We start from the raw sequence: 17,452 nt of genomic DNA on the forward strand, positions 1-17,452 counted from the left end.
GAGCTTCGCTTGTTCAAACCCTGCATGAAGGCCTGTACTGCCCATGAAAAAATCTTGACAAGAAAAAGTGTAAAGATAACGTGTGTAACAAGAATCAATAAAGAAATAGTCACTATTATCTTTAGCTCCACGGTGGGCGCCAAACTGTTTACCTCAAAAAATACGAGTAAAAATCAAATTTGATTTGTGATTTTAAAGATACGTGATTTAATTGAATACCAATTAATAATCAAGAAATATGACGTAAAAAAGAAAGAGAAAGGTGAATCAAACCAGTGTTACTTAACAGCAGTGACCTCGTGCATAGGGACCTCGAGGTAGGCTTGGTAAAATAAGAACAAGTATAAAAGCAAAGTAAGAACAATAGAGCTAAAGGATAATGCTGATGAAAAGCAGGCAAAAAAGGTAGAGTATATTCTATTCTCAGTGCACAAATGATGTTACAAATGATTGGGGTCCCCTTTATATAATAGGGAAACCCTAAATAAGGAATATTTCTATTTACAGTAGGGAATATTCTTGATACAACTGTCTAACCGCCTAGTACAGAATTGTACAATCCTATTCCGGGATTTACGCCATGACTTTGGGGACGTGACAGGAATCTCGCTTGTTTTGGTACAAATCCATAACGGTACTATTTCAGAGTCAGGCATACTCGGGCCTGGTATTCCTCGTACTCATATCTACGGACATTGCGCTTTGTCTTCGAGCTCGATTTTGGTCCATTGGTCTCGAATCTCGACCTCACCCGAACTCGGGCCCATGACGGACCCTCGAGCCTATAAATCGGAGGCATATGATTTTGACAGTATACACTTTTTATTATTTGGAGGGAGGGAGATGTGTAAATATGTGAGCTCTAGCTAATAAAGCCATTACAGGTTTCATCAAAATTAAATTGTTTATTTCTACCAATTTATTGTTTAAAATCCTTCAGCAGATTATCCACTTAGCTCAGATCCTCCATTTTCAACTTGCAAGCTTGAATGAAATGTATATAAAAGAAAGGATTTTTCTTCCTCACCAGAAAGTTTCACAAGAAGAACATATAGAATGTATATCAAAAACCTTAAAACCTGAGTGCACCGCTTCCAATGTTATGAGCAAGAAAGGGAATCGAACCATCATAAAAATTTCGATTAATCTTCACATCTCAGTTTGAAAGATGTAAGTACAATACTGACAAACCTGAAAGTAAATTACAGGAACATACAGGAACATACCAAATAAGAGTCAAAGGAAAAGATCTTCTAGCCCGATCTGGAGGCTGTATAGTAACTGTGGATGCATGGTTTTCCATATCTTCATGTTGCATTCATTGAATTTCCTTGGTTGACTTGGCAGCAGATTAGGTGCACCAGTTTACTTACATGCGTGTTAGAGGTGTTGCATCACCAAAATGAGAAGGGATTTCCTTAGGCCTCTTTCATTTAGTTAAAGCCAAACATTTTAGCTTAGGAAAGCATCCACGGAAACAAACCAAAGTGTGATGATGAGATTGTTAGATTTTAACTATTTAAGTTCAGGAAAGTCTGAATCTTTTACTTTCCAGTGATCCCCTTCAAAGGCTTTGAGGAATAACTTTAGGATCTCCAAGTTAGGCGGTTCTACAATGGTCGATATTTGGGTCCAAGATAGACGAAACTTTGACAAAGTCAATCCGTTAGTTTCTAGAGGAAATTGAACTCGTAAGTAAGTTTAGCTGGATAGCTGTAGGAAACCAGCTTGAGGGATTCAAGGTGACTTAGAAACTCTAATCTGGGAAGAAGGCCACACCTACCCATTCGATTGGATGGATTATCAGAATTGGAAAAAAACCAGACTATACACAGACATGCGACAAGTCTTATGCGATGTTATACCAAAAAAGGTCGATCAAATCAGTAGACCATGACCACCACTTCATGCCTTACGAATACTTTTCACTGGGGCTTAGATGTAGCTGGCCTACGTTAGCAACAGCCTTATCCAGTATGCCAAGAGTGGACGTTTTTGACATATGCTATTATGACTGGCAGGGCTACAAAATGAAGCTGGCATCATGCTCCGAGAGATGTATTGCACTAAGAAAGAACAACAGCCTCGGTTATTCTATGCCAACACCTTGACCAGGTATATGAGGCCTTTCAGGGTCACTCTTCTTCGGAAGAACCCTGAAATGCCTCATATACCTGGTCAAGTGTTGGCAGCGAATAACCAAGGCTAATTTTCTTTCTTAGCTTGGAGCATGATGCTAACCACATTTATAGCTCTGCCAGTCATAATACCATATGTCAAAAACGCCCGCTCTCCCCTAACCCTCGTATTGTGAGCATTCCGAATAAGTGGTTGCTAACGAAGGCCAACTACATGTGTGCCTCCTTGGAAAAGTATTTATAAGGCATGGAGTAGTGGTCCTGGTTTGCTGATTTGATCCACCTTGCTTTGGTATTCCCATCGTATAAGACTCGTCGCAAGTCTGTATACTCTAGGCTCCTTTTGCAGTTCGTAGTCCATCCAGTCCAATCTGGAAATCCTAGAAAGGCATTAAGATCCTCCGATGCAGCCGAGAGGTCAACACCCCAAACTACTGGCACTCTGAATTGAGGGCGCCAGTTGGCATACAATTCCTGCACCATAGTCAGATTGCCTGGCTGGCATCCTCACACAAAACTCTCCATTGCCTATCATCCTTCAGATTTTTCAACACCCCAGGCGCCCTCCACAAAGGACGTACCTCTTTGCAGCTAACTTCTTAAAGGATTTCTTGGCGGCACCATCCCCAAATGTAAGAGCAGGAGCTGCTGGTTTCTGTCTCTTGGCCCAGAGGCTGCTGGCCCGCTTTCTGTTCAGGAGTAAGTTTCATCTTGCCTTTGTCTCCGGCAGAAGCTCAGGATGTGGAAGGCTTAGCCTGAGGGGCTTTCGCTTTCGGAGCCTTAGCTTTTGGAGCCATGAGTAGGTACCTGCAAAAGAAACAACTTCAGATAGTTGCCCCAGCTGTACGAATACAATAGCAGTCAGGTCTTGACTTTCCCATTAGGTTCAGTTATCAGGCACCATAGTTAACCAATGACATCAATATGAAGTATGGAAGAGTGCACAATTCAGCTATCTACTTTGCCTGCGACTAGTTCCGGGCAACTTCAACTTCAGGTTGTGCAATCAATTCCAAATAGTTAGCTTTTTCCAGAAAACTACCATACACGCAACCCTTTGCAATGATTCATAAAACCCACAGAAAGTTGGTTCATACACATGAAAATATCAGGTATCATACTACTCTTTCAAGTCTCACCACAAAGTTATGCAACACAACTGCTCAAAACTAATTATAAAAGGCCAGTAACCAACCAGAAGGGAGCATACTTGAGGAAAATTATGGAGAAAACACTAGCATACATGGAACTAAAAGCTTAGATCACGCACTTAAGCACATATGACAGTAATTGATTTTCGAGTCCCAAACTACTCTAGTAATTACACAGAAAAGCACAAGATCAAGCACATAAGAGCACTAACAACCATAAATCAGCTGGAGTAAAACTCTGTCAAGAGGTACTCAGACTTCCCTCTTCTAGTCAAACACAGCTCTATCATATATTAACAAATTCATTTGCACAAACTTAAGGATAGAAAACATCATTGCATGGACAGTGGAGCCATAGCACATGATTATTTACACATGCAAGTTAAGATAAATAAGATTGAGGAGTATTCAACCTTCTTCCTACCCAATCAATTTTTAACAGTATCAAGCAGTGAAATACCTAAAACAGCAAAAGAAACACTTAATGGCAGGTAATATAACTTAACCGTAACACAAACAACCACAAGCTTCCTACTTGATTCAACAAGTGCCACCCCACACTTATGTAATTAAGCATATCAAACATGTGTGTGTGTGTGTACCAAGGAAATGGTAGTCAGGTATGAAGGACACATTCACAACACTATTTTCAAGGTAGGAGCTCAAATGAGAGCGACACTGGTTCAAATCGCAATCTAAGATCCAGCACCAACATAAAATGTTCTGAATTATTGTCTCAGAAGAATAAGCAGAGAGCAAAGAAGCACTTAGATTGCTAGGACAGACGTAACAAGCAGTCAACTCTAGAAGCACAAACACGAGACACTAACATATGACTAAGCAAGGTACCATGCGCAGGCCCCACCAATACTCTTACACTGCACACAAGTTCAATCAAAACTTATGAGTAGGCTACTCAGACTTCACCAGACAAGCCAAAGGTCACTGTGGCAATCAATCAAACATGTCGCAGGCATGGCACTTCATTCAGAACATTCCAGCAAAAAAATGGACTGCCCTCCCAATATCAATGGGAATTATAGTTAATCATAACACCAGCACCCAACTTCAACAATTTTCAAGGATCAAGCATGAATTTAGCCCTTTAGGGCACTAACAAGGCAAAAGTTGTCATGTACTAGCGCGAAATGGAATGGGGTGGTGAACGAGGGAATTGGTTTGGAAGAGGAACTTCTAGTGCCTGTGTCAAAGCAGACTCCATAACAACATAAAATCAGAGAAGTTCAGTTGCATCCTAAGGGCTAAACTATCATTGACAAAAAGAGCCCTCGGCAGAATTTGGCCTACCTGCGCCAGGTCAATGATAGTTTAGCCAGCTAGATTTAACTGCAACCAAAGAGTCAAACCCAGAACTAGGTTAGCTCAAAGGTACCACAGTGAGCTCCACGGTCAGAAAATAATCAATGCATAACTTACAGCATTTGGTTGGTCTTATACTCTTATTGAACTCCACATTCATATTATCTGCATAAATTGTGCCAGAATTTGTTATGCAGTATCAAATGTGAAATAAGAATATCTATATTTGCAATACATGGATAGACTCATAGAAGTAACTAAAAACCAAAATATCCTTATTTCGATTTTTGGGCCTAAAGGTAAGATTTGAAATCTAAAATTTTCCATGCTTGTGAGCTTACCATTGAGTCTAGCCCGTAGAAAAGGTGTTTTACTTTTTCTGCTTTGGGCTTTTACGATCCACTACTTTTTAAAGTATATATAGGAGGTAGGGGTGTTAGCAAAAAGGGAAACTACCAGCTATGTACATTTATAAATAACATATTACAAAAATTAGTCAATTCATAAAATATTACTAATATTAGCCAAATATTATTAATATTAGCCAATTAGCTATTTGTAGCAAAAAAGGGTTATATTTTTGCTTTCTATTGAGTGGGTATTATTAGAATATATTGGGTACATCTTAAGGAGCTTGAATCTGAGTTTTGGGATGATTTGGTGAAGTTTTGAGGTGGTTTGAATTTAAAATTCGAAGTCAAAACTGAACATGAAAAAAATGATATATATCACACTGTGTATCATTTATGTATCACATATGTATCATATTTGTATCAATTGTGTATCACATGTATACATATGTGTGAGATACATGCGTGATACATGCTTGATACATGTGTCGTAGAATAATTTTTTTGATCTCGATTTAATTACGAATTTTGATACAAAACCAGTCAAATCACCTCTAATCTTCCTCAAATTTTGTATATTGACTTATCTATATGTTTTCAATGAATTTCAATTATACCAATTGAAAAAGTTTCTTTTTTGCTTAGATTTTTGGAGTATTTTTTTTTTATATTTCATCACTTGATTTGCTACCTCATCCATGAAATTTCCTTTCCGTCTTGCACCTAATATTGCTAATCACGCTTAAAAATATGGAAGGAGATTTTTGCATGTGATTCTTTAAGAGAAAGAACCTTATTTATTTGGTTTTTCAATTTTTATATGTATTTGGCTAGTTTTGGTAAGTCTATGACTAATGGCTAGAGGTTGGTAAGTTGAGACTTATTTGGGACATTTGTGTAAGTTTTCCTAGTAAAAATGACACCAGGTAGCTACTCTAAAGGATTGTTATTTAGAAATTAGCCAATGCGTCCTGAATTTCAGTTTTGCAGTTTCATTTTCAGGACAAAGATGTCTTGAATTGTCCAGAAGTTAAAATTTTTAGTTTAAAATTTCAAGACAAAATAAGTATTGATTAATCTTTAAATAGCATCCCTGAGAATGACAATCTCTAAACGGGCGGATTGGACTGATTTTGAGCGGGAATGGGTTGTGACAATAAATGGACGGGTCAATGAGTTGTCCAAAAGTTACTTGGGCTAGGTCAAAATGCGCTAAAATTTGGGTCATAATTCAACCCTCCCAAATCTTATCAAGCTTTAATTAATGTGTGTTATTTTCTTATGAACTATTTACTAAGACTTTTTTTTTCTTTTTCTAATGGTCATATATAACATATCAAATTAAAAAGTATTATTTTAAAGATTTTTAATAAAGTTACTCATAGTTCAATTTGGACTAAAAATCAATCCAATCTTAGATGGGCTGAGATGGGCTCGGCCAAGGTGGACGAGTTCAACAAAGAAAAACTACCAACTATGTCTATTTATAAGTGCCTTATCACAAAAATTGGTCAATTCATTAAATATTACTAATATTAGCCAAAAGTTACCAATATTAGCCAATTAGCTATTTGTAGCCAAAACAAGGTCAATTTTTTGCTTTCTTTTGAGTGTGTATTATTAGAATAGATTGGGTACATCTTAAGGAGTTTGAATCTCAATTTTGGAATAATTTGGTGGAGTTTTGAGGTGGTTTGAATTAAAAATTCAAAGTAGAAGATGAAACATGAAAAAAAAATGATATGTGTATCATTTGTATATCAAACATGTATCGCATATATATCCATGTATATCTGTGTGTATGATATATGTTTGATGTATATGCCGCAGAAGAATTTTTGAACTTGATTTTAACTACGGGTTTTGATACCAAATCAGTCTAAATCACATCCAATCTTCCTCAAAATTTATAGATGAACTCATTTATATATTTTCAATGAATTTCAACCATACCCATTGAAAAAAGTTCTTTTTTGCTTCGAGTTTTAGCATTTTGTGTATATATGTTTTGTATTTCATCACCTTGTTTGCTACCTTGTCCATAAAATTTTCTTTCCGTCTTGCATCTAGTGTTGATGATCATGCTTAAAAATATGGAAGGAGACCGTTTGATTCTTGGAGAGAAAGAACCTTATTTATTTGGGTTTTCAATTTTTATATGTGTCTAGCTAGTTTTGGTAAAACTATGATTAATGACTAGAGGTTGGTAAGTTCGAACTTATTTGAAAAATTTATGTAAGAAATCCTTCAACAAATGGGCAGGTCGATGATCGAGTCTAACCTTAACGGGTTGCGAGTTAAATGAGCTTGAGTTCAAATTGCCACCCAAAATTTACTTACACCGGATATTTGTACCAAATTGCACTAGTTGACTATGATTAGTGATAAATTTGAGGTTAGAATGTGAATAATTAATTAGAATCGAGTAATAATAGTTTACGTGTTGCATGTGTTTATTGGGAATGCTAAGCGTGGATAAATTTATTCTGTTAAGGAATACCAGCCTAGATTTCCAGTCATACCTCAGTGTACATGACTCTTCAGTCAAGAGTTATTTAAAATTATCCAAGCTGTTAGCGAATAAAGAGAAAAGGAGAAATTTTACTCTGGTAGAAAATGGAAATACTCCCTACCAAGAGGCAATTTAAGCATGGAAACTAGCTAACAGATGTATCAATAATGATATTTCAACAACTTATAAATTATGAATAATTTAATATTCATGTTACTAGTGATGAAATAGAGAAAGCACCAATGATCAATTTTGAGGAGAGACTAATAGATTTTGCATAGATTCTAAAAAGGTAAGTGGTTGGATTGGCATTTGGCAGCTTCATGATATATAATGTTGTATGTTGAAGTAACTTTAACATGAATTCCCCAGCAGGGAGCTGTCTTTGCATTAAGCAACATAATAATTATGTATCTTCCCCTTTTTGTGTACTCCCTAAAGTCTTTCTAACCTTACTACTAGATCTTGATAGGGGATGAGATATACAACTCATATATAGGTTTCTGCTCAATTGAAAACTAGTCACCTTCATTTATTTCTTTCTTTCTTTTTAAATTCAAATTTAACACTAATTAAATTACAAAAAAAAAAAAAACTAGCTTGGTGCACGAAGCATATACACAGGGTCCGAGAAAAGGGTCACACCCCAAAAGAGTATGATGTAGGCAGTCTACCCTAGTGCAAAACATCATTGCTGATTTAATGATTCGAACTCGTGATCTATAGGTCATGTAGAGACAGCTTTATCATTGTTCCAAGGTTTCGCTTTAGTTAAATTGATTATTGATATTATAAACATATATCGAGATGTGAAATAAATGACTATCTGACCCAAAATATCAAAACAAAGGGTAGGTAAAAACCCATATAAACTCCTCTCCGTATGCCAATATATATGGTGAATGCGAGACACTATATATATTAAATCAACATCAACCTAGAGGTTGTAATTCTACCTTACATCACTTAAGTGTAGAGTTCAAAACTTCAAATCCTATAAAAAAATCCCCTTATTCTTTTTTCTTTTTCTTTTCAACACTTTAGTTGATCAATTGAGGCGAAAGTAGCTTCATGAGCCATTTCATTCACTTGATGAATTTCTTTTTGTACGTTTGTAAACTTTATCATTTTCAGTATTGTCGGTCTATAATATGGCAGATAATTAAAAAGAACACGATGCCTATTGAATAATGTTGTTCTATTTTCCTTTGGGTATTTGATCAAAGTTCTATATAAAAAGTAGAAAAGTAAAATAAGCTAATTATAAATAATAGGATACTCTTAATGGTGTGAGGCATTTGGAAAAAAATTTATGCGGGTTTAACCCAAAGTAGACAATATTATAACATATTTAAAAGTATCTTGGGCTCATTTTAGCCTAATAATAGTTTGGCGGGATGAATATGGAGATGGTTAAGGCATAGGGCCAGTATAGTGCCTTTTGCTACGCATACACAACATTTGGAGTAATTACTCGGATTATGTAGGTGACACACAGTTAATCTCTAAATTAGCTCATGAATGATGATATGAAACTTAGTTTAACAGAGAGATTGTTGGGTCTATGTGAACAAAGTCCCGCATAAAAAGAATAAAATAAACTACTTATAAAAATAAGTTGAATACTCTTAGTAATGTAAGACCTTTTGAAAAAAGTTACGCGGGCTTTAATAATATCACATTATGCTAATAGTATCTTTGAACTGTTTTACCCCAACATTTCCTACGTACAACAAGCTTGGAATAACAATAGTTCGGTAAGGTGCATTGATCTGAACTAGGCGCGTCCATCTCAAAAGAAAGAAATAATGAATAACACACAATTATGACAGCAGAGGGTTACTCAAGTGGTAAGTTAATTTCCTCCGCCTCCCACCTGAAGATTGTGAATTCGAGTTATTAAAGGAGCAAAGTGGAAAGCTCCGGAAAAAGTAAAAAAAAACTTTCAAATTAAAATTAATAAAAAGTGCATCAACCAAACTAACAAAATATATAAATTAAGGAAGATAGAAGATGCATCACAAATATCATCCCAATAAACAAATTCAAGTGGCCCAACTCAAAACATTACAATAAATTTTAAAAAAAATCAAATCCACCATTAAACATTTTCCAAAAAAGAGAGACCAAAAAAGAAAATATAGGAAAAGCAAGTAGTTGACGAATCGCTTTCAAGAGAAAGAGAAAGAAAAAAAGAAAGAGTGACGTGAAACATAGAAGAGAAGCACATGGGATCAGTTTTTAAGCTGAACGCACCAGAACCCCCCTTATATGCTGGCATGTGGACGAGAAGATTCAGCTATTTTTTTAAAATATACTTTTTTGTATTTTCCAAATTTTTAATTATATCATATAGATATTAAAAAATAATAAAAGTTTCCAAGTATGAGCATAGCAGAAACTAAGAACATGGATCCACCCCATTTCCAATGGGATTTTTGAAATTCCAACTAATAAAGTCATGTGATGCTGTAATGCTGCCTTCTCTTGTCTTTGCCTATACTCTCTTTAAATTAGCTACATAAATAAATAACAAAAATAAATAAAGTTTGTACATGAAATGGGCCCCCACACCCTCACATCACATCCTCATTCTCCATCCCCATCATTTATTTCAGATAGTAGTTGCAGTACATAGGGATGCTAAGGCGCCAACATGAAATATTGTTGTCACGTGGTAAATACTCCTTAATTGTAATTAAAAGTTTTATATTCAAGTTTTAAGTATGATGTCGCTGTCAATGTGGAACTTTTCTTGGCGAATTTAAATTTAGTCGTGTCATATTATGTATTATCAGACACCAAAAAAGTAAGAAATGCTAAGGCATAGACATTAGTTCGATAAGAGGTGTTATCAGATAGCGGAATATAAATACGTTCTTTATATATGTGTATGTAAATTATTTTTATTTTTAAATTACGAACATATGTAAAAGGAAGACAATAATAAAAAAAAATATCAATTCTAAATAAGAAGTGACTCTTAAAATTACTATAATCCAAAGTCTAAATTCACTTTATAAATTAAATTGTGACAATAAACGGATATCATTTGCGCAAAATTTTGTGTACGTACTGAATGCAACTAATTTGCAGTTACTATGAGACTCCCATTGATGAATAAAAAGCAGCCAATGATTTCCTCATAATAAAGATACGTTTGACATGCAAATATAAATATATTTTTTGTTAGTAAAAGTAAATACCACAAAAGCAAAAGGAATCCCATGCATGTAGCTCCCCACGACTCTTCTATTTATAAAAAAGAAGCGTACAAAAAATATAAAAGAATGAGTTATAGATATGGGCCATTTCTTGTTTCCGATGGAATAAAATAGAGTTATTTGTATATGGTAAAAAAGAATTAGTGTAAAGTCTATTAAAGATAATCGGATGTATTACTAAGAGAGAAAAGTACCACAAGAAAAATAAATATTCTATTTATTAAATACTCCTATTTGAGATATGGAAATTACACCTGAATTCAAATAGATGTTACAATCAGTTTGATAGACTGATGGAAATGGCCGAATCGTTAAATCACCAACTAATTTCTGGCAGCATGTGTTTGTGGCCAATTTTGGCACAGATTAAAGGAAGGGACACCCTTTGCTGTATTCGAATATTATTCAATTTTCTATGGGTCCTAATGTTCCATATCTTTTATATCTTCTAGGTTAGAGCATGTAAATACCTTATAATGGAAAAATAATATTTCAAATTGGGAGAACAGAGTTGCAGGCTAGTGGTTACAACTTAATCACATAACTTAATCACAATTTCACCTTGCTGCAAGTGTATCTTATTTGAGCGTTTCACTAAAAAAATACAGGAATATAATTAGCTATGAAATTCGTTGCATGTAGCGAACAGAATACATTGATAATCCATCGCTAATTAGGATTAGCAATAAATTTTTGTTGTTTAGCGACAGAAGTGGTCTATTGCTAATTCCTTTTTTTTTTAACTTGTAGTAGATCCCCTGGCCCCCACCTTTCTCTCAAAATGTAAAAAAGGAAATATATTCCAAATTAAACAACGACAATTTTAAGAAAATGGAAATTTAAGGTAGAGATAGAATAGAAATGTGAAAGGTGAAGAATTTTCAAAGAAGGAGAATGGATTTTATATTCAAAAAAGAAAAATAGGTTGAGGTGTGAAAACTTTAGGCAAAAGAAAAAAGTTTGGGGTGATGATTTAGACCTACAACCTCCACTCCTTAGTTTCAATGGCAAATTGTACACATCAATTAACCACTTTAAGTAATTGTAAGGTCATAAATAATTTACTTGTGCTTACACTATTGTGTAACCTAGCTCATGGGCATGCATGCATGGAACCCTAGTTTGTTCTTGAGCATTACAAGACATAGAATCTTTAGTCCTAATCTTGCTATTTATGGTTATGACAATTCTTCCATCCACATGACCAATATGGTCAGAATTTCTATGATCATGAATGTTCTATTTATGTACAATCAGCAATGTAAAAATTTATATCCAATGTAAAACATGCAATTAATTAGTACTTACCATTGAATGTTTGAAACGGAAACTGTTTCCGTGTGACCTATAGGTCACGGGTTTGATCCGTGGAAATCAGAGGCATATTTAGGATTTCTTCTATATATAGGTAAACTACTAAAAAAAGGAGAAAAAAATATATTAGTTGAGAACTGATCCATCTTCCTCTAGGTAAATAACTTAATCTTCAACCAGGTGCACCATTCAACCTTCTTGGAGTATGGATGTCAACAGTTAATATTATACCAATTTTAAAAAATATGTATATATAAAATATCTAATTTACGAAGAAACCATGAGTTCATGTGCCCCATAATTTCTCCTATAAATCTGCCTCTGGTGGAAGCAACCACTAATGCATACATTAGAGTAGGTTGTCTATATCACATCCCTTAGAATGCGGTTTTTCTCCGGACTCTATGTAAATGCGAAATAATTTGGGCATCAAAATGCCCTTTTCACTATTGAATGTTGAACATTCCAGTATATTGCATATGAGGTATGTTGTACCAGCGAATGTTATTTTATGTGAATCGATCTTTCTTGTTCTTGATTCTAAGTATTGGATCAAATAGCTAAGGTTTAGTTCACATGTCATTATATGTGCTTGCGACGTTGTGTAAGTATTATTTGAGTATAGTGAATTTTAGCTTATGTATACCTATAAAGACTAGGAGAACCATGAAATTTGTGCAAATCCCACCAAGAATTGCATTAAGAAAACATAAACTCTTAGGTGGCATTTGGTTCAAAATTTGAAAACAAGCTTCAAAAAAAATCAGTTTTTCTTTTTTGTGCAACAATTATTTCTTCAACCAAGTGCCAAGAAGAGAAATTTCTCTAGAGAAGTTATTCTATCTTGATATTTTTTTGAAAATAAAAATTGAAAAAAAAAACTTTTTAAACTTGTTAACCAAAGGCGCGGTTGTCGTTTATTTATAAATTTAAGTTATATACACTGACAGTATACAGATTTCAAATTTTAACATGTGATAACAAATTAATTAAAAGATATACTTGTAATTTATCTAATAAGTGGTATGATTTTGTGAATATTCTTTATTTTGTAATTGCAAAGAAACTAAACTCAATACATGTTTATTTTATTGTGACTTGGACAATTGATAGAGAAATAAAAAGGGAAAGAAGGAAGGAGGGAGGAAAGCAGGGGGAGGAAAGGACATGTCTCAACTCTATAGATAAAGCCATTTCAAAATTTTGGAGGGATTTTGGCACAAGGAGAAGTGAAGATAAAGATGGACACTTTGGAAATTGGAATTGGAGGGGCACAAAACCACACAAAAAAAAATGAACAACTTTGGTAGGGTTATTATTTGAAAATAAGAAAAGAGGGTAGGGCTTTTTATTGCTTGTTTGTGTACTTGTGTTTTCTCAAGAATTCTCTTCTTATATTCTTCTTTGATGATTTCCTACCTTTCCTTTTTTATTTTCATATCTCAAATTCAAAAATATCATAGCCTACTAATTCCCATTGGCTAAATTAATTTATAAAATTTGCTTGAATTTTGATGGGAGAGAAAGGGATAATGGAGGGATAGGCCATAGTCCTAATGCACGATAGCTGTTAGTAGGTTAGGTGGCAAACCCTGCCCCCTCTCTAGGACCCATCCCAGATTCCTCCCTCTTCTCTTTCTTTATAAACAAACACCCCCTCCCCCCTCCCCCCCAAATAAAAAACACCCCAAGAAAATAAAATTGAAGAGGAAAAAAAAGTCATATAATAACAGTGTAAAAAAGTTTCATACTGTCAATGTGTCCCATTTTTATAGGACGGTAACTATCGGTAATTATCTTTCCGGTGACATGACGGTATAAAAAGTATAGATGAGTATATAAAATTTCATATAAAATGAACTTAAGAAAATAAGTAGGACTGAAATATATAGCAAACTCATTTCTTTCTATTTCCTTGAGAAATTTCTTTTGACAATAGTAAAGCAACATAAACTACTTATAATAATACGTGCAAGACTCTTTTCTTGAAGTTCTGCATATTAGTAATGAGTTTAAGAATTACTATGGCTAATATTCTTTTTCCTCACCCACTATGCTTCTAAAGCCATATACTAATATGTATCCCATTTTCTCTCCTTTAGCAAAAAATCAGTTGCCCTCCAAATTTAAATTCAGCAAGGACAACTGTCATTACAGAAAGATACATACTGCCCACTTTTGTTACTTAACAGGCCAAATAAATTAAAAAAATAATAAGGATCAATGAGAAAAAATAACTTGATCGTGCTGAAAGTTAACTTGAGTAATTACGTGGTAAGGAAAAAGCAATATCATCAATATTCTTTATAAAGGTCTCTGTTGTTTTGATATCTTTTGGACGTGATAATAAAGTGTTATTATAAAGAACATATATTATAACATAATATAAAGAATTAGTTCTAAACCGTTATAGTGAAATATTATTATAAAGAATAACTGTTATAGGGAGATCTTACTGTATATTAAAGAAACATCCAACACTTTCTCTACCATGCATACATACAGTAAACCAAAACTAGATAAAAATATAGGAAAAAGGTTCTCTTGAAGCTGATAAGGTATATAAGCCATCCCTTCATCATAAGAATAGAATGCATCTCCTCCTTAACCAACACTCCCTTATTTATTTTTTCTAAACCCCTCTCTCTCTCTCCCTCACACTAAAGGAGATATACATATATATACTCCTACTAATATTTGATACACTTAACATTTTCACCATTTCTTGAACAGAAATTTGATCTCTCTTTTGCTCCTCTCAAAGTATGAATCATAACCAAACATATTTGGACTTGTGGCAAAAGTATTGTAGGTTATGACTTGCACTAATGAGATGGATTTTTTCCCAGCTAATTTCATGCTACAGACTTCTCATGAAGATGAACATCAACCTTCAACTTCTCTCACTCCCATTCTTCCCTCATGTTCACCTCAAGATTTCCATGGTTTAATTTCTTTTCTTTTCTCTCTTTCTTACATTATTTTCAACTTAATTTCCTTCTTGTTGGTGTTTGGACATATACTTATTATTTGTAAATCAATGTTTGTTTTAAAATTTTGTCTATTATTTTCAACTTCAACTTGAAATAGAGAATTCGAAGTTGAAAATGGTTTGAGTAATAGTATATATTTTAAGGAGTAATAGTATATATTTTAAGTGAAATAATGATTTTCACTCACAAAACTTTAGTTTTATTTTCAAGTGAAATTCATGTTAAATACAATTTTAACTTCAAATACCTGTTTTTCAAACTTCAACCAAACATATTGTCTAAGCTGAGGTCTATCGAAAACAGCTTCTATAGTTTTATGTCCTTTCAGGGTGGGGTAAGGTTGCGTACATTCTATCCTCCTCAGACCTGACTTGTAAAAATACACTGAGTTATTGTTGTTGTAACCAAAAATATTGTCTAATATTTTCCTGGTGCAGGTATTGCTTCATTTCTAGGAAAAAGATCCATGTCATTTTCTGGGATGGAGGCAATTAATAATAATAATTGTGAGGAAAATCATAATGGAGAGGAGGATTTATCAGATGATGGTTCACAAGCAGGAGAAAAGAAAAGAAGACTTAATATGGAACAAGTAAAAACTCTTGAGAAGAATTTTGAGTTAGGAAACAAACTTGAACCTGAAAGGAAAATGCAATTGGCTAGAGCTCTAGGCTTACAACCAAGACAAATTGCAATTTGGTTCCAAAATAGAAGAGCAAGATGGAAAACAAAGCAATTGGAGAAAGATTATGAAATCCTTAAAAGACAATTTGAAGCTATTAAAGCTGAAAATGATGCTCTCCAATCTCAGAACCAAAAACTTCATGCAGAGGTATGACTCCAAAAAATAATCAAATGGTACTAATTATTTAATTATAAGTATTTCTAGTTACGTAGTAAATAAAATAATATTGCACTTTAGTGATGTCTCTTTCTTTTTTTGGTTGTTAATAATTGAAGAAGAATATGCTATTTTGGTGAAATAGTAGACCTTACTTCTCTGCTAGTTGTATTTTCAAAACTGTGATATATATTTGGTGCATGATTTTCAGCAAAGGATCTTTCTTTCCCATGTTTCTCTTTAGATTGATTGACTTGTAATGATGACTTGAAAGTGTAGCAGAAAAGAGGGAACAAATGTTGATAAATTATTAGTCTACTAGCTACTACTAGGACTATAGTAGTACCTCCGATCACAAATATCATTATTATTAACCCTTTTTCGTTCTAATCAATTAATCTACTAGTAGTACAATTATTAGGTCAATCTATTAGCTAAAATACTTTTTGGAAGAATTTAAGTTATATACATTAATTATAACATAAAAATAAAAATTACACTTCTAAGGTAGTTCAACCTACTATAGCAGATTAATTATCATTTTTATCGTGTTATAAATTAATTAATGTGTTTATCATAGACATTAATATGTAATTGCTTGAGTCGAGGGTCTTTCGAAAACAATTTCTCTACTTTTTCGGGGTAAGAGTAAGGTCTGTGTACACACTACCCTCTCCAGACTCTACTAGTAGAATTTTATTGGGCCGTTGTTGTTGTTTCTTTATAGTAGTAATTGATTTGAAGTGTGTATATTTTGATTACAATTTTAGTGCCTAGAGTTCAAGTTTTTTTTGTGTGACCTTTAAGTCACGGGTTCGAATCGTGAAATCTGCCATTAATACTTGCATGATGCCATCAAGGCAGGCTGCGCACATGACAATATCACAATCCCTTAGGGTGCGTCCCTCTCGGGACCCTGCATGAACACGGAATACTTTGTGCACCGGGATGTCCTTTAATATTAGTGCTTGGAATTTGAACTCTTTCTTTGTATTGTGTGCAGGTAATGGCACTAAAGAATAGGGATCAACCAACAGAATCAATCAATTTGAACAAGGAAACAGAAGGATCATGCAGTAATAGAAGTGAAAACAGCTCAGAAATCAAGCTAGATATTTCAAGAACACCAGCCATTGACAGCCCATTGTCAACTCATCATCCAATTACAAGCAGACCCTTTTTTCCACCCTCAATTAGACCTAATAATAATGGGGTGGCTCAACTTTTCAACATGAACCCTAATACAATTTCAAGACCAGATCTGAAATTAATGGACCAAAATAGTACTGTCAAAGAAGAAAGCAGCTTATCCAACATGTTTTGTGGAATTGATGATCAAACAGCTTTTTGGCCATGGCTTGAGCAACAACATTTTAATTAACTTTTTAATGGACCAAAAGTTTAGTTTTCCAAAAGTTGCTGAGTTGAAAGAGAATATTTTACTACATTTCTTTTGAGTTCATGATCAGTAAAAAGGTTATTTATTTCGGGTGCATATTAGAAATTATTGTATAAAGTAACCAAGTACATTTCAAGTACTTAAGGAAGAGCCTTTTGCAGATCTTTATGGAAAATAATAATAAAACATGTCTCTTTAATTTTTCCTTTA

General features: G+C 34.0%; 1 protein-coding gene and 1 long non-coding RNA gene across 2 annotated transcripts; one reads left to right on the forward strand and one right to left on the reverse strand.

Annotated features, from left to right (window-relative positions):
• Positions 1-1,114: 1,114 nt before the first annotated feature.
• LOC104215775 (uncharacterized) lies at positions 1,115-4,866 on the reverse strand. The gene is made up of 2 exons (XR_708301.2): positions 4,120-4,866; positions 1,115-2,945 (listed from the first exon to the last, which is right to left on the reverse strand). It is a non-coding gene; the product is annotated as an uncharacterized lncRNA (long non-coding RNA).
• Positions 4,867-14,600: 9,734 nt separating this feature from the next.
• On the forward strand, positions 14,601-17,452 carry LOC104215774 (homeobox-leucine zipper protein ATHB-13). Its single transcript, XM_009765669.2, has 3 exons — positions 14,601-14,954; positions 15,440-15,834; positions 16,847-17,452. Exons 1-3 carry the CDS (start codon positions 14,825-14,827, stop codon positions 17,222-17,224), a joined length of 903 nt encoding a protein of 300 aa, XP_009763971.1. The 5' UTR covers positions 14,601-14,824; the 3' UTR covers positions 17,225-17,452.

The sequence above is a fragment of the Nicotiana sylvestris genome, chromosome 10 (genome assembly GCF_000393655.2).
Source record: "Nicotiana sylvestris chromosome 10, ASM39365v2, whole genome shotgun sequence".
NCBI classification, from domain to species: Eukaryota; Viridiplantae; Streptophyta; class Magnoliopsida; order Solanales; family Solanaceae; genus Nicotiana; species Nicotiana sylvestris.